This window comes from Nicotiana sylvestris, chromosome 4, assembly GCF_000393655.2.
Source record: "Nicotiana sylvestris chromosome 4, ASM39365v2, whole genome shotgun sequence".
NCBI lineage: Eukaryota > Viridiplantae > Streptophyta > Magnoliopsida > Solanales > Solanaceae > Nicotiana > Nicotiana sylvestris.
In genome coordinates, this window is record NC_091060.1 from 77,639,477 (window position 1) to 77,655,934 (window position 16,458).

The window sequence follows — 16,458 nt, forward strand, 5'->3', positions numbered from 1 at the left end:
TTCGGGGCGGGGGGCGCGCAAAAAGGAGGTGTGACAGTCTCCTGTTGACTATGCTTCCTCGGGATTTACCTGATGTCAATTGCATTTGTTGTATCCAATATTGGTTATTGCCTAAATTGTCCTTTGTCTATCTTCAATTTCACGTGTTATATTATCATTCGACTATTTGAGAGATTGATTTCTTGTGCTCAGATTGGGTTAGACTGATCCCTTTGATGCTTCTATCCTGCTTTGAAATACATTTAAGACTTTTTTGTAATTTTTCCCCAAGTTGGGTTTGCAGATGGGATTTACTTTGGATACTATAATTGGTCAAAATTCGTACCGAAAATTTAATTTACAAGGAAATATGGAAAATACTAGGAATTGTATGTAATAAAAGAACTCGATACTTCACACACACTGTACCAATACTCAATATTATTCTATCATAATTCGAGACAACCTAAAAAGCCCAAAACAGATCAACATGCTTAGAATTATCCCATTCCGCGGCTCTAATCAAACAAGCTAAACATCAACTCATCATCACTCTCTTCCTTTTCTTCCTGTAATTTACAAAGAAGAAAAAATTCAGCTTAGGTTAACAGAAAATAGAAAAGAAAAACGAGTCAAAACCCAATCTTATAATTTTTTTTAAAAAAAAGCACAACCTGCTCAATCTCACTGTTCGAGAGTCAATTAATACATATACTTATAGTATGTTTGGCCAAGCTTCTAAATTCAGCTTATTTTGAGAAGTTTCTCAAAATTACTTTTTAAAAAAATACTTTTGGTGAGAAGCAGTTTGTGTTGATTAATTAATTAGAAAAGCACTTTTGAACTGTAATCTACTTCTCAAAAACTGCTTTGTTTCTCCTCAAAAATATTTTTTTCCTTCCAAAAGTTTAGCCAAACACCTCAATTTTTGGCAACAAGTGCTTTTGGCAAAAAAAAACACCTTGGCCCCAAAAAAAGGTTGGCCAAACAGGCTATTAGTCTCATTAAGTTGGGTTTGATTATATAAATTCTCTCACTGACCATTACATAACATTTTATGCTTGAAAATACGTTTTTCCAATTTATTACGTTGATTGCATTCCCTCATAAAAGGGGGGATTCTCGTCGTGTAACTTAATAGAAAAGGAAATAAATCATTATAAGCATAAAGTATTTATCATTGGAGTTTCAACGCATAATAAATAATTATGACCACAAAACTTAGTTAACTTGATAAAATGGTAAAAGTTGATATCTGAAAGACAGTACATAATAACTTGAGAGAGAATAGTACGTGCACATTAATTACGGAAGATGAAAAGTTAACATAAATAAATAAAAATACAAGTACGTACCTTCTTCTTGTCACTGGCGGAAGGTGCGGTTGCAATGTCGTCACCGGTATTAGGAAAAGGAGGAGCAGCAACAGCGACGGTAGCAGCGGTGGCTCCACCAGCGCCAACGTTCATGACAAGATCATCTACATTCATCTTCTGACAAAGCTTCGCAAAAAGGCTGGGCCAATATGATTCCACCTTCAAGTTTGCAGCTTTCACCAGTGTGCCAATTTTCTCCGCCTGATACAGTACAAAAAATACACTAAATTTAGTTCAACTATTTTTTTTGAAAAAAAAAACATAAATAGAAAATTTTCTTTAAACATAAAATTCCTCACAATAAAGCAACTATTTATTAGAGAAGTAACCTTTTGACCAAAAAAAAAAAAAAAAGCAAGAGATTATTACAGAATGAGAATAATGAGATGAAAAAATTTGACAAAAAAGAAAAGAAAAACTTGAAGAAAGAGTATTATGAGAGAAGGAGGAGAAGAGTTAATAATTACAGTAACAGGAATGTCATCATCGTGAAGGATCAAACAAGCATAAGTGCAAGCGAGTTCACCGGTGGAAGACATGTTTAATTTCTCTGATTTCTCTTTTGGATTCTCCAAACCCTAATGTATATTACTCGGAAATTTGGGGGCCGAGTTTTGAGTGTGAAATAGGGTTTTGTGGGGATATTTATCGGCGGATTTCTTGGGGCGCAAGTTTTCGGTTTTGTAGGGATATTTATCGGCGGATTTCTTGGGACGCAAGTTTTTCAGTCCTATTCCTATTTCAATTGGGCTAGAGACTCGGAGCGACAGAAATACTAGTACCTATTATTCCGTATGGGTCCACAAAAGTTTTTACTTCTTCCCTTCTTTTAGGAAAGCTAGATTTCCTTAGCACTAAAATGTTGTTTATCGCTGCTACGACTTGCAAAGCTAACCTGTACACTTTAACAAAAATAAATTCTATAAATCTCACATATGTCCCTACTCCCTATATTAATACACAGTTCTTTGATTATTAATATCTATCTATTCTACTTCCACGCATGATATTGGATATATTCCTATTTCTGTATGCACATAAATGAAAAGTTACATCATATGCATCCTTCAAATGATTATTCTCTTTAATTAACATACTTTTAGGTGAAAGCACTTAATTATTCTTCTCGGCACTTGACAACTAGAGTATTTTTCTAATATATAAATATCCTAAGTTTCTTAAACAGGATCTTAGTACCACCTTTTTTTTGAGTTTATGGCTAATAGATTACTTTTACTATATCAATTAGTTCATATATAGTTTTTAAATAATTAATTTCTTTAGGTTTTACCTTTTTAAGAAGAAATTAAGGGGAATAAAATCGAGATTCTCAATATACATAGATGTCATATTGCCTCCTTTTATTTGACTAGTCTTAATGTACGTGTTTTGTGCTTGTACTCATATTAATGAATATAAACTGAAAATTATATAAATATTATTAGATATTTATATAAAATTATAAAATAAAAGTTAAAGTTTTTTTTTTAAAAATAATGGATATTTTTGTATTTATCTAGCTCAATAGATAATGAAATCATGTCCAATTGAAGTTTTCAAATGTCTTATTGTGATCTATGAGGACTTATGCGGAAATATTTTATGAAAATTATTGTTATTTTTGTGATTAATACTAAAGCAAAATATGAAAAATACTTTTTTCACGATTCTTAGATTAATCTTTTGATCTTTTAGAGTTTGAGAATGAAAAGATTGGCCTTGTACCTCCTAAATATTAATAATGAAAATGTAAAATACTTAAAATTGATTAATGTTGAGTTAATATTTTGTGATAAATAACTTAAAATATGAACAATGTAGGGAGTTGTCCTTCGTCAAAATAAATTCAAAAAAGAATAATAATGAAGGACAACTCATTTAGAATACATATTTTAAAAGAAAAAATAATTAATGATAATTCATTAAGAGTACATTTGCACTTAGAATTAATGAGCGTAAAATTTTGAATATCACTTAAATATTATTAAAAATATATTTTGAGTTACAAAATAAAAATTAAGAAATTTTTTTTAAAATTTCTAAAAACTATTTATCCAATTTAACTAACTCAGTAAAAAGTAAATAAGTTTTCAAGTGAATTGCAGGTCTCTAGCCAATAAAAATACCACCGAAGTACTTGAAAATGATACAAGATTTTACAAAAAAATATAATACCATTAAACTAAATTATAATTAGGGGCTCTCAGCTTTTTGTTAGTTCTTTTTTTCCTCCCAAAATTAACTTTTTATTTACTATAATATATTATTAAAAGATAAGAATAACATTAATTGTACAATTTAGTTTGTTTGCAAAGCAGGATAGATTTATAGTTACAGCTAAAGATTTAGAGAATACGGCATGCGGGGATTTATGTCCAGGTTGTAAAGTCTTTTTATACTTTGTAAATATTACTTGGTAAATTAAATTCTTTTACTTACCAAAAAGAATATTAAATGTAAGAAGTAGAAAAAAGTTAAAAAAAACAGATATCTTCCACCACTTATCCATCACGTTATTTCCAGAATCTTAGAAGTTGGATTTTTTTGGTAACTTTTTAATTAATTTTAACCTAAATGTTAGGATTTCTTACTTAGTCCCATAAGGAAAGATATAATAATTAAACTTTTAGTTGATTCTATTGTCCTAGATATTAGGAAAATAATTTAAATTACAATTTTGTCCAACATAATATTAATTTTTAAAGGATAAAAAATGCGAACAACATTTTTCTAAGGGTCTTCGTGCTTTTAATATAGTACTAGTATCTATGAACGTGCGTTGCACGTTAATAATGGCACGTAATGATTTAAATATTTATTTATGTGAAGGAATAATAAAATTTAACTAATGAGAAAAATTTTATGTATAATAATACAACAATCATCTAAATGCAGAAATATATTAATATAATACATGAATTTAAATTAAAAGGATATCATCAAAACTTACACAAATGATATGGTCATGTTAGCTAGATAATTAGACATTATAATATAAAAGTATTTAATGTGATGGTATCTTAGCGAACATTTCTTTGTGGACAATATTTTTTTGTGCATGTTTCCTCCTAATGCGTTGGCTGTTTTGCCTTAACCAAACCTCTTGTTGTCGATCTTGGTATCCCTCTTGAAAGTACAACATACAATGTTTGTGCAAGAAAATATATTGCAGTAAATATAGTCCAATATTTATGATGTTTGTCCTTATGCTTTATTTGTTATATTTGAAAAACATAAACATACTAAAAAATATTTTCACACAAATTTAAAAGGATATTCCTTAATTGCGGAAGACGAAAGTTGAAGTCAGGGATAGGAATATACTTAGAAGCACATTAACCAGTATCATAATTTATGCATATATAACGTTATTGTCAAAACTTCTATATACAATCTGTGTGGTATTACATAAGCTATTCGGTGGTATCTGAATTTTTCAGTAGCATGACGGACATATTTTTCTTCAAAACTAACTTATATACAATGAAAGAACTATTTCAACTTAGTCTATTATATATACGGTGACAATAACATACATAAGAAATAAGAAACTTGACAACAAACATGTATGGTAGAAGGCCATTTAATATTAAAGTATTTAAGTATTCTTCTTGGTAGTAACTATTGGTATCATTTTCTGCTGAGTCAAACTGAAAAATATTTTGTTTTTATTTAGTTGATCAACATATTCATTTCTGTTAGCTAAGATATTTTTTTAGTTCTATCATGCGATTTGCACAAATTGCGTTTTAAACTAATGATAGAATATTTTTCTTATTAAATGCACTACTATTACCATTAGGATTGATAACCAAGTGTTGAGGATGAACCAAATCATCTTTTATTAGATGCTCTTCTTCATTCCCGATACGAAGTTAGAAGACACTGAATACTGGATTTGTTCTTACTTTATATTTCTTGTCAATGAACTACTGGTAGTACTTGACAGAAATCACCTCTCAAACCACTAATTTTTCACCAAACGGTTCATTAATATCCAATATATCTATAGAACTCTGGGCAATTATTTTGATTGTTTGACACTTAGCCGTAAGTGCTTTATCCTATATTATCAATTTTGCTTTCCTTATAAATTTAGCATCATTGCTCTACTTTGATATATTTGTGATAGTTAGTTAAGTTGTTTGAAGAGGTATATCAAATCTAAAGTGGGTGGCCTCACAATAAAATCGTTGTTGGTACACCACTTGCTAGCATTGTCATGCCTCTTGATATGATATTTGCGAGTAATGCATGATATAGAAATATTATTTCGACTCTGCCGGAGGCATCTACAAAGAATAATCTCGTTATACCAGAGTCAACTCTTTATAATATAGTCTTGAAAACTTGTTATTGTTTAGGATTTGGTTTTGATTGTGCTTCCTCGGACACTTCTATAGCATTTTGATTCTTAATAATATACTAACCTTTTTATTTTGTGTTCTAACGCTTTTTTAATGGAATAAATTTATGTACCCTAAGATTTTTTTTAACTTAGAATAAGAATTTTACTTTTAGACAATGAATGCACACTTCAACAATCGTCGCACCCAAAATTTCTCCTTGTATTTATTTTTTTAATGTTTTGATACATCTTAGTAAAAAAATTTACTTACACTCACTTTGTTGAAAGTAACTTTCATGTGCATTCTCTTCAAAAATAATTATTCATTCTTTTATAAAGTTACAAATTCTATGATACTCAAGGAAGGAAAATAAATAGTGTATTTTCAGTTTAGAATAAGTCTAATTGCAAACTCTAAGAATCAAAATCACAGTGCAAGATTAGTTTTAATGAGCAAAATTTTTTGTCTTTGTATCTAAAAAAAACGAAGTTTTAATATCGACGATATAGTTCGTCTTCAAATCTTTGACTGAATTGTTCATTTAAATAATGATCATTTCACTTATTAACCAACCACCCCTTCCCCAAAAAGAGCTCAATCTTTCAAAATCAATTGTCTGATGATAAAGTAAAACAGAATAAATTCACATGCTTCTTGAAAATAAATAAGAAGCAAAGAAGACAAAAGAATGGAAAAGAAAGGATAGTGAATAAAGTGCTTCGGTCGAGTTTGAATTGCCCGACATAGAGCTAAGAGTGACCTTAACTCTTTCTTAAAACCAAAGCACCCAGACCCAAGTTTTGCTTGTGGGTGCTCATTCTCATTATATAGCAAATTTCCTAGAATTTCATGTAAAATATATAATCTCGAACTCTGAGACAATGGGTGTTTCAGCGTGGATCCGCCCATGGTATTATATATTTATGCCTGAAAATAATTATAGTAATATGATTCCTAAAGGTAATCATATAGGATTCCTAACGTGTAGTATTATGTCCTAAAACTAATAGGATTACAAGGCTAATGTCTAGAATTCCGAGTATGTCCTTTTATTATGAGTTATCATGCTTAATATTAAAAGAATATTTTTGTAATCCAACATTTTATTCATGCTTTTATAATAATATAGATATAAATAGATAGATAAATATAGATAGATAGATATAGATGTACATATTGTTACCAATGCTTTGCTCACGTTATTCCTTCATTTGAACCTGTCATCCAAATTTTAGCATATCTTAAATCTTACCCATTTTAGCCAAACAAATTTTAGGCGGGTCATTATCCAACTAGGGGTGTCAATGGATATTTAAAAATCGACTAAACCGGCTGAAATGTACCGTACCGAACCGATTTTTAAGTTTCTTTTAATAAAACCGTAAGTTTTTATATAAATCTATAACTGTACCGATAATAAGGGTAGGCTTTTTATTTTATGAAAATAAATAATAAATTTACATGTGAAAAATATATTTATATATTAATTTTAAAAATAATAATGCATTAAATTATTCCTTGGTCTTGGAATTGTGAAAACAGTTACAAGCCAACAAGTAATTAAACTCAAAATCCTAATTCCCAAACCTATTATGCTACTCCAATTGAAACTAAATTATTTCCAACATATATATTCACTAGCAAATTAAGACATAAGGTATTGTAGCGATTATGAGTAGCAAACTACAAAGTATTGAATATGGTTCCTTTGGTATGATTTAGATTTATCTATTTGAATATTCAATCTTCTATAGACTTTATGCTTGAGTCTCAATCCCAGCTTGGTTACTATCTTTCCACGTGTGATTTATTTTATTTATTAATTTGCTTAGTTTAATTCTTTTACGCCATTGTAGAATAGTTGATGGATCTATACTCTAGCCATCTTTCATATTTTCATAATTCATCACTCTTTCAAATGTAAAAATGTCAAGGAAGTTTTGCTATGCCTTATAAACGTACGTATGTTATTGTATTCTACTCCTACTAGTGACTTTTACATGACATTTTTAAAAAAATACCGAAAATTAACCGAACCGTACCAAAAAGAAACCGATATAATTGGGACGGTTTCGAAAAGTCCAATTTTGGTTATACATAATAGAATAACCGAAAAATTAGTATGGTACAAATTTTACAAAATAACCGGTTGAACCAAATCACTTACACCCCTAGATCCAACCCATCTTAACCCAAGTAACTTTTATACGGGTCAATGACCCACCCATTTATTGACTCACCTACCTTAACCCACCAAAATTAACCCAGCCCGCCCACAGTTGACACCCCGGGATCATTTCTACAAAACCACAACGAAATAAATGTAACGAATGCATTGAGTGACGACAAATATCTTAATGAATAAGGCGTAAAGAGACTAAAATAGCACAGAAGAAAATATAAAAACATATGAAATATCAAAACTAAAAGGCTTTCGCGAAGACTCGAATTTGTCAAGCTTTTGATGTTAGGTCCGCTCATATTAACCGCACCAAACCTCCAAAATAAAACTTAAAAGCATACTTTTCAATAGAGAGAATGAAGAAGGTAGTGATGTAAAACTCAAATACCATCAACTGCCAGATGAGATGGGTGTGGGGGAAAAAATTAAAAGGCAAAAGGGAAAAAGAAGAAAGGGAATTATTAGAACTTGGTACATTCATGATATATGAGAAACAGAGAACAAAAGAAGCCAGCCAAGAGTGATCAAAGACTTGGTCAAACAAGCAGATATTAGTCTCTGTGTTACTATCAATGACTGTATTGAACTAAGTTACTAACTTCAATTCAGTAGCACAATAACGCTAGCTGTTTCCGGAGGTGGAGACCTCAGTGCTACACATTGGACAGACCTGCATGCACAAAAATCATGTACAACAATCAACTGCAGCCCTGGAAATAACAATCTTATATAGAAATCTAAAATATGAGTACTAAAAAGTAACACTATGTTATTATTCAACAAGTAGGACAGGGAATATGTGAACAATCTGTAAATATAGGTTAGAACAAAAGGATGCATGGGCTGATCACACGACTTTTACCCAGTGAGTAAGTTGTGTGCGGACATAGCTAGTATTATCCTGCTATTGCGATCATTAAGCACAACTTTAACTAATAGACCACACAGGATGAAGGAACCATGTGAGAGAGAGGCTGAGGCAGGAAACAACTACTACTTCTATATTACATATATTACACCTTTTACCCCCTTTTCTGCAAGTGGTTATCACATAAAAGCAGGTTCTATTACTTGACTAGAGAAACTCATAGTAAGCTTGAGAGCAAAACATATGGCAGTTATCCCTATTCTGATGCATCATAATAATTTGATAAACATAAAATTCAACAATTTAAATTCATTTAAGCTGAAGCTGAAATCAAAAGTCAAAACCATGATTTAATTCTATTTAATGCAGCGAATATACTACCAGTTATTAACATTTTTTTTCAACTAATACACAAAACGATGCAATGTGCAAGGGAATCCAACATCTTAATCATCATATCCATTCCAATGTGTCACACAAAATGGGATAAGAAGTCTAATTCCTATTTGGTCTGGCACGTAGCTAGAAAGTGAAGTAATTCAAGCCCAGGATCTAAGTCACTGCAAGAGTCTTTAAAAAAAAGGGAAAGAGAAGAGGAGTAGAGCAACCAGCTATCACCATCCAACATAGAAAGGTTACCCAAATTCTATAAAATGAGAGGACAATCTAGCTCACTGTGAACTGCATTTGTAAAAGAAGCACAGCTAACATTCAGCAAACGAGTTCAAGTAACTTGACATATACCAGCAGACCATGATGGAGCTAAAGCAAAAAAATTTAAGACTTGGCTTGAGCCACATATCAGACAAAACTGGTGTAGTTTCTAAAAGAAGGTCCAGAAGGTAGAGGAGACTTGACCTACAAACAACAAAACAGAAAAAATAGGAAGACATGACATTTTGACTCAAACACTACAAAGCAAAGATAGTCAATGGCTTAGCAAAGATATCATATAGCAAGCACACAGGACTGCTAAGATTGCAATATCCATTTGCAATATATGAGTCTCATTCACAGTTCAAGGATTGTAAGTGGGGAAGAAAGAGGGAGAGAAGGGGCTGCAATACCTTGTTTATTTGTAACCAATTGTTCAGACATTCAGAATGATAAGAATGTTTGCAGGATAGCACAGTCAATTGGTCACCATCTTCATATTCCAATCTACATATAACACACCTGGAGCGCAAAAGTGTCAAGTTGTGAGCACCTTCACATATAGAAAATAGTTCAGCATAGGATAAGTTAGCTTACGAATCAGTGGTCCCGTCTGATGCAGTTTGTGCCTTATAGTTCACTGAAGGCAAAGAGGCAATTGTATCAGCAGAAAGACCCCTGCTCTCAGTTCCAACAACTTCACCCAGTGCTATAAGTTCCTGCATGAGTACAGACAAATGAACAATACCAAGCATGTGAAGTAAAATATATGAAAGATGTCTAAAAGAGAAAACAACAAATCCAACAAACTGAAGTACCTCATAAGAAAGCTCATCAGGATCGACATCCTCCCATGCATCCTAAAAGCAACAAAATAGACATGTATGGTTAACTACACAAACTTAATACGAAATCACAAAGTTCGTCTCACGCTCCATTATGCAGAAATTCTATGCCTAGAAAATGATGGCGTCGTAGATGAACAGACTGAGATAACCTTAAGTAAACATGAAGAAATATACATGTTTATCCTGTCTATATCTGAAGAAAGCAAAACATGATAGAAGAAATCTTCAGCCTATGGGATTTAATTTTGCTTCTGTTGGCAGTTGCTGAAAGAATCCGTCAATTCGATTTCAAAAATGCATCAAAATAGCAATCATTGATACTCGTTGGGGACAACTAAAGTAAACATGAGATAAGATTTCGCATAAGATATACCACATCTGACCTATCAGTTGCTATATGAAATTTGCAGATCTACCACAATTTTTACTAAACCATACAACAATAACAAATACTCCCTCCGTTTCATATTAGATGAGGTACTTTCCTTTTTAGTCTGTTCCAAAATAAATGACACATTTCTAAATTTGAAAATAATTCAACTTTAAACTCTTTCATTTTACTCATTTACCCTTAATGAAAAGCTTTTATAGCCACACAAATATCATGGACCCACAAACTTTTTACCCCTTAAGCTTTTAAGACCACAAGTTTCAAAAATCTTCTTCTTTTTTCTTAAACTTCGTGCCGAGTCAAACTACCTCATCTAATATGAAACGGAGGGAGTAGTACTCAGTCTCAAACAAGTAAGGGTCAGCTATACGAATCCTCACTGCCCATGCTACTCCATTTAAATCATCTCATGCCAATATTAAGCGAATAAAAATAAAAAGTATTAGAAGTATTGTATATTTGCTGAATGTATAAATTTCTAAAAGGTCAAACCACTACTAATGAGTATAAGACCTAAAGTAAAAGTGCTAACGTCTAAAAACATATTCTCAACGAATATGTATCGCAAATATATATCCTTTTTTTTCATTGTACCCAATCTTTTGCTAAGTGTTAATAAATCCCTCGGAATTCAGGTTCTTTGAGATAACTTTATTCCAAGTGATTTTAGGCCTACCTCGTCCTATTTTAACACCTATAATCACCATAGTTTTACACCTACAGGCTAGTGCATCGCAGGACATGACCAAACCATCCCAAGCAACCTTCTAAGATTTTATCCTCAATGTGTGCTCCTTGAACCTTCTAGAGAATGTGATCATTTCTAATCTTATCTAATCTTGTATACTCACACATCTATCTTAGTCCTGGCACAATGTTGGTGGATCAGAAGCTTAAGGTGACTTTCTGCCAAGCTTTCTAAAGACTATTTACTTTCCTAACTTTTCAAATAAGGAAAACTCAGATTTTCTCAATCTTAAGTTTGAGGGGTCGTGTTAGAATGTCAAGCATTAGCGTATTAGGGTGTTAGCATGTTAGGTTTAGTTTTAAGTTCTCATTGGTTATATAAGATTATGAATCTCCGACCTACAATAGCAGTATTTTGCATTTCATTATCTCATCAAATCATCATTCTCTCTATTTTCTAACACCTTTCGTCTTTAGACTCTGCGAAAATTTAGATCTATACCCTTTCTATAAAGAATATTTCCAAATGCATTTAAAGTTGTTACAGTAAGACTTGACCTAGTTGCTCATGACTTTATTGGCAATGGAGGATTCTGTAGAAGTAATACCTGTTAATCTGGTCTCTACCGGAGCCACAAGCAACTATCTAAATTGAATCATTTAAAGGAAAAGCACTTGCAAATCACCGGTTATTAGTGGCATCTTGAAAACATTTAAATATTTTCAAACGAAGATTCAAAAATTCTAAATCGAAAATCAAAATTTTGTTTTCTTACTTGGGAACAGGCTTACCTTATGCTTCTCTGACAGGAAATCCTCTCTCATCAGTAATGCCCTATTGGCATGCTTTAAGTAACAAATTTTTTAGTATATGCAATAGTGTTGTTATACGATCCATAGAAGGAAGGAGTAGAACTTTATTGGGCTATTGCAGTGGTGACAATGTTGGTGATGACTGGTTGTACTGGCAATATCTAGACTAATAGAATAGAACTACTGCAATACACTTAATGTTATGATAAAACGTAATTCCATAAATATATGTGCATGCATCACAAAGAAAAACAAATATAAGTATGTGTGACTCTGTGTGTGTACCAAATCTTTTAACTTCCCAACTTATTTTTATTTTTAAGTATCACTCTAATACCAGATTCATCTGTCCTTGGGTCGCGGGTCTATCGGAAACAACCTCTCTATCTCCACAAGGTAGGGGTAAGGTCTGCAAACACACTATCCTCCTTAGACCCCACTTGTGGGATTACACTTGGTTTTTTGTTGTTGTTGTTACACTAATACCAAAAACTGTCATACACATATTCTGCACGGGGTTGTCCCTTCAATGGAACAGGTGGATGCAATTATCCAAGATGAAGATTATATGAATTCAACGTATTACCAATCTCAAAATTTATCAACGTTGATCTTTCCTGAACTTATGAAAAAGGAAGCTCAAAGAGTTCAAGATGCAAGAATATGAAAATTCTGATGAATTGACGCATATAAAGATACTATAAATTTAATATTCAGAAGCAATACTGTTACGCTGGCCAGAAATGCTAATTAGAGCCATTAGAATTCTATAACAGATTGTTACCTGGGAATTAATACCACGATCCTCTCCATCTTGAGCTTGTCCAACATACACTAAAAGTCATATTTGTCAATATTTTACAAGATAACAGAACGGAATGAAAGGGCTACCAACAACTGTAAGAATAAGTTTCAACAAAAAGACTAACTTTCATTTATCCCGGCAAGGGCCAATAATCTTGCTGCCATGTCCCTCTCTTCGGCATCTTGTAATGCTCTGGCATAGGCCTCATCACTAGAAAAAGCCGATGGGTCTAACTCAATCCCTTGGTTCTCATCCTCGCCAGCTTCATCATGAGCATGCACATCGAATGCATCTTCTTCATCCTCATCTACATTACTATCATCTTCTTCTTCGCTTGGATCATCAAAATCTTCATCATCCTCCTCATCATGGTCATAGCTCCCACCATCCCAACTCCCGAAATCAATCCCGTCACTGTTCATGCTAAGCATCATATAAGCCCTTTCCTATAAGATTAAACATAAGGGCGTCACCTCATAATTATAAGCAAAGACTGAAAAGGACAAACAAGTCACAGAAGATTTCATTCCCTAACTCAAGAGAAAATCCAGTTTCATTTGATCCCTATCAAGTTCCAAAGGAGGTTAAATGAACCTTTACATTTTTATATTTCAAGATCACAACCAGAAAGCAACAAGTCAGGAAACATCTTAGTAATATAGTTCGGCATGAAGAGTACTGCTGCAGATAAAAAGCTTCAGCGTTCTGAATTTGGTCAAAATATAACTTGGGCCGAATATTATCAAAGGCGAAAAAGCGCAAAAAGCTTCTAAAGTCTGTTGGAGCTTTAAGCGCAAAACGCAGCTTTAACAAAGAAATGCACAAATGGAGAAAAACTACAAATATATATGTATAATCCAAGACTAATATCTATAAGCATGAATACCAAATATACGGACAAAGAAATTGAAGAAAATTTACGATAAAGTGAAATATCAACTGCTTAGTGTCGCCTCTTCACGATTACGCTCATTGGCAAGGAAAAGTATGCTTTAGAGCCTTGATGACAACACTAAAGCACCTGATATGCGAGACGAAGCGCTCAACATGTTTTGAGCCTTACTTCCGGGATTAAGTGTGCTTTAAGCGCGCCTTTGATAACACTGCTTGGGCATATTTGACTGGAGTGTGTATAAGCATTACTCAGTTATTCGATTCGGTTGTGGTTCCCAAAAGAGCGATTCAACCAACCAAAAAAACTGGAGTTATGATGTTATATTAAGTCTGTTGCATGTAATGTGATCTCTTGTCATATAGTAGTAAATTTAACCTCTCTCCTATATAGCTTCTTTTTCCTTTTCCCGTATTCCCCTCTCTTTTACTCTTTCTCATTTTCCTCTCCCCATATTCCCCTCCCTCTTACTCTTTTCTCATTTTCGCTTTCCTTTTTCGCATTTCTTTATTTTTCTTGATCCTCTTTCTTTTTGGCTTTTCCAAACCCCTCCTGTTAACTCTCAGTTTCTCCTTTTATTTGCTCTCCGGCTTTGTCTTCAACTTATTTTCCCAGCCAGAATACTTTCATGGGCTTGTCTCAGCCCACGAGCCTATAATCTGTCTGCCATCTTGTTCCTCTAAATAACCATGATTGTCTGGAATCTCAGCAATCACAATGGCAAACTGCACCAGTTTTTTAAAACCAAGGATGCTCTACACAGGCAACTCCCCCCCCCCCCAACCCCCCCCCCACACACACAATCATCTCGCCAAAGCCTCTTGTTCAATCTCTAATCTTCTAGGCATTGCAACACTGATGCTTCAGTTAAGGATTAGAAATTAAGAATGCTAGTTGAAATATTCGACATTTATTTTTCCATTCAAAATTAGCTGCAAGTTTACCTCAGGTTAACGAATATAGAAGCCAATAATTTTGACACCAAACTGACCAAAATTTGCACAGGCCTGATATCTGGGATGATGATATCTATCAGTGAACAACTTATTTTCTTTTAATGCTTTAGAAATTTGACTCTTAAGTATGTTATATAAGTCACTTCAATCAAGTGTGAGCTACCATCATTCTACAAAGGGCTTTTAGTATTTAGATTATCTTTACCTCAAATAAAAGTTATAAGCTTTGATTCAAATAAAAGCATAATGACTTGGCACCAAACTTGATTCAAATAAAAGCATAATGACTTCAGATACTTCTCAGATACTATAGAAAGTACTCTTTTCCCATGTGCACCAAACTTCTATTCAGAATCTTATACTCCCTCCATCCTGATTTGTGTGGCATTATTTGACTTGGGACGGAGTTTAAAAAAAAAGAAAGTGTTTGAAACTTATGGTCTAAAATAAGGCATACACATTTATGCGGCTATAAATCATCTCATTAAAAGTAACATGAGAAATTTAAAGTTAGATTATTTCTAAATATAGGAAGGTACGAAACACATGATGTAATATAGTTATAGGTTGTATATAGCAAATCACATCATCCAAGATCCTGATATACACAACATGCTCATCTAGGGTCACAAAAGCTGAATCTTTAAGATGTAAAATAACCCCAATCCTAATTTAAAAATACAAAGCAAAACATGTTGGAGTTGAAATTAAACCCATTGTTTAGAAACGCACCCTTAGTCTATGGGAATAAGGAAGAAAATAAAAAAGAAAAAACTCCTTCAGTTCAAAGCTGAAACCTAATCAGTATTCACGCCAAGTAATGTGGATAGGGCAAAAACCTGCTCTTGTAAAGTGCGGGCGAGAGCAAGATCAGCATCCTCCTGACTAAGGTTGGTGAACGGAGTTCTCCCAGCAGAAACACCCGATTCCCCATTTGCATTGATTTCCACAACTTGCAAACTACTATCCCCATCTGGCCTATTGCCGCCATCGGGGTTTACTCGTTGTTGGTTGTTGGCATCAGCCGCCGCCGCGATGACGGTTGTGCTTTTAGCTGCTGCTGATGCTGCTTCGTTGTTGTTGTTATTACTTTTTGAATTCTCCATTTATGGGCGACGGAAAAGGTCCAGAGAGAAAGCGTGAATAGGTATTTAATAGGGTTTGGGAGAAGGGTAAAGAGGGGAATTGGAAGGGGGATATTCGGATTTTTGGTGAAGTTATATAGAAGAAGAAATCTTAAGCGTAGATGAAAGCGGATGGTGTGTGGGTTTGGTGACGGAGGGATGAATGATTAGAGAATAAATACGGAAGAAATAGGAAAGCATTAGTATTTCTTTTGAATTGGGAATTTGACGTGCCAGGGCAGTCTCCCCTTTTCCAAACTAAAATACTCCCTCCCGTTTAATTGAGATGGGATAGTTTAACTAGACTTGTAGACTTAAAAGTTCAAACGTAAAAACTTTACGAGGTCATAATATTTATATGGATATAAAATTTTTTATTAAGGGTAAAATAAATAATTTAAAGTTGAATTATTTTTAAATTTAAAAATATGTCATTTATTTTAAAACAGACTAAAAAAATGTAACTCATTTAATTTGAAACTTTGAAGCTGACCATACTAACACGTTGTTCTTGTGTTGGTCTGGAAAATCAAA

At 33.0% G+C, this 16,458-nt stretch overlaps 2 protein-coding genes across 2 annotated transcripts; both read right to left on the minus strand.

The window, feature by feature from the left end:
* Positions 1 to 294: 294 nt before the first annotated feature.
* LOC104225085 (large ribosomal subunit protein P1-like) lies at positions 295 to 2,115 on the minus strand. The gene is made up of 3 exons (XM_009776850.2): positions 1,823 to 2,115; positions 1,335 to 1,556; positions 295 to 548 (listed from the first exon to the last, which is right to left on the minus strand). Exons 1-3 carry the CDS (start codon positions 1,892 to 1,894, stop codon positions 498 to 500), a joined length of 345 nt encoding a protein of 114 aa, XP_009775152.1. The 5' UTR covers positions 1,895 to 2,115; the 3' UTR covers positions 295 to 497.
* Positions 2,116 to 8,102: 5,987 nt separating this feature from the next.
* On the minus strand, positions 8,103 to 16,194 carry LOC104225084 (E3 ubiquitin ligase BIG BROTHER-related). Its single transcript, XM_009776849.2, has 7 exons — positions 15,640 to 16,194; positions 13,077 to 13,398; positions 12,932 to 12,981; positions 10,227 to 10,268; positions 10,006 to 10,127; positions 9,822 to 9,930; positions 8,103 to 8,556 (listed from the first exon to the last, which is right to left on the minus strand). The coding sequence occupies exons 1-7, from the start codon at positions 15,904 to 15,906 to the stop codon at positions 8,509 to 8,511; spliced, it is 960 nt and encodes a 319-aa protein (XP_009775151.1). The 5' UTR covers positions 15,907 to 16,194; the 3' UTR covers positions 8,103 to 8,508.
* Between the last annotated feature and the right edge of the window lie 264 nt (positions 16,195 to 16,458).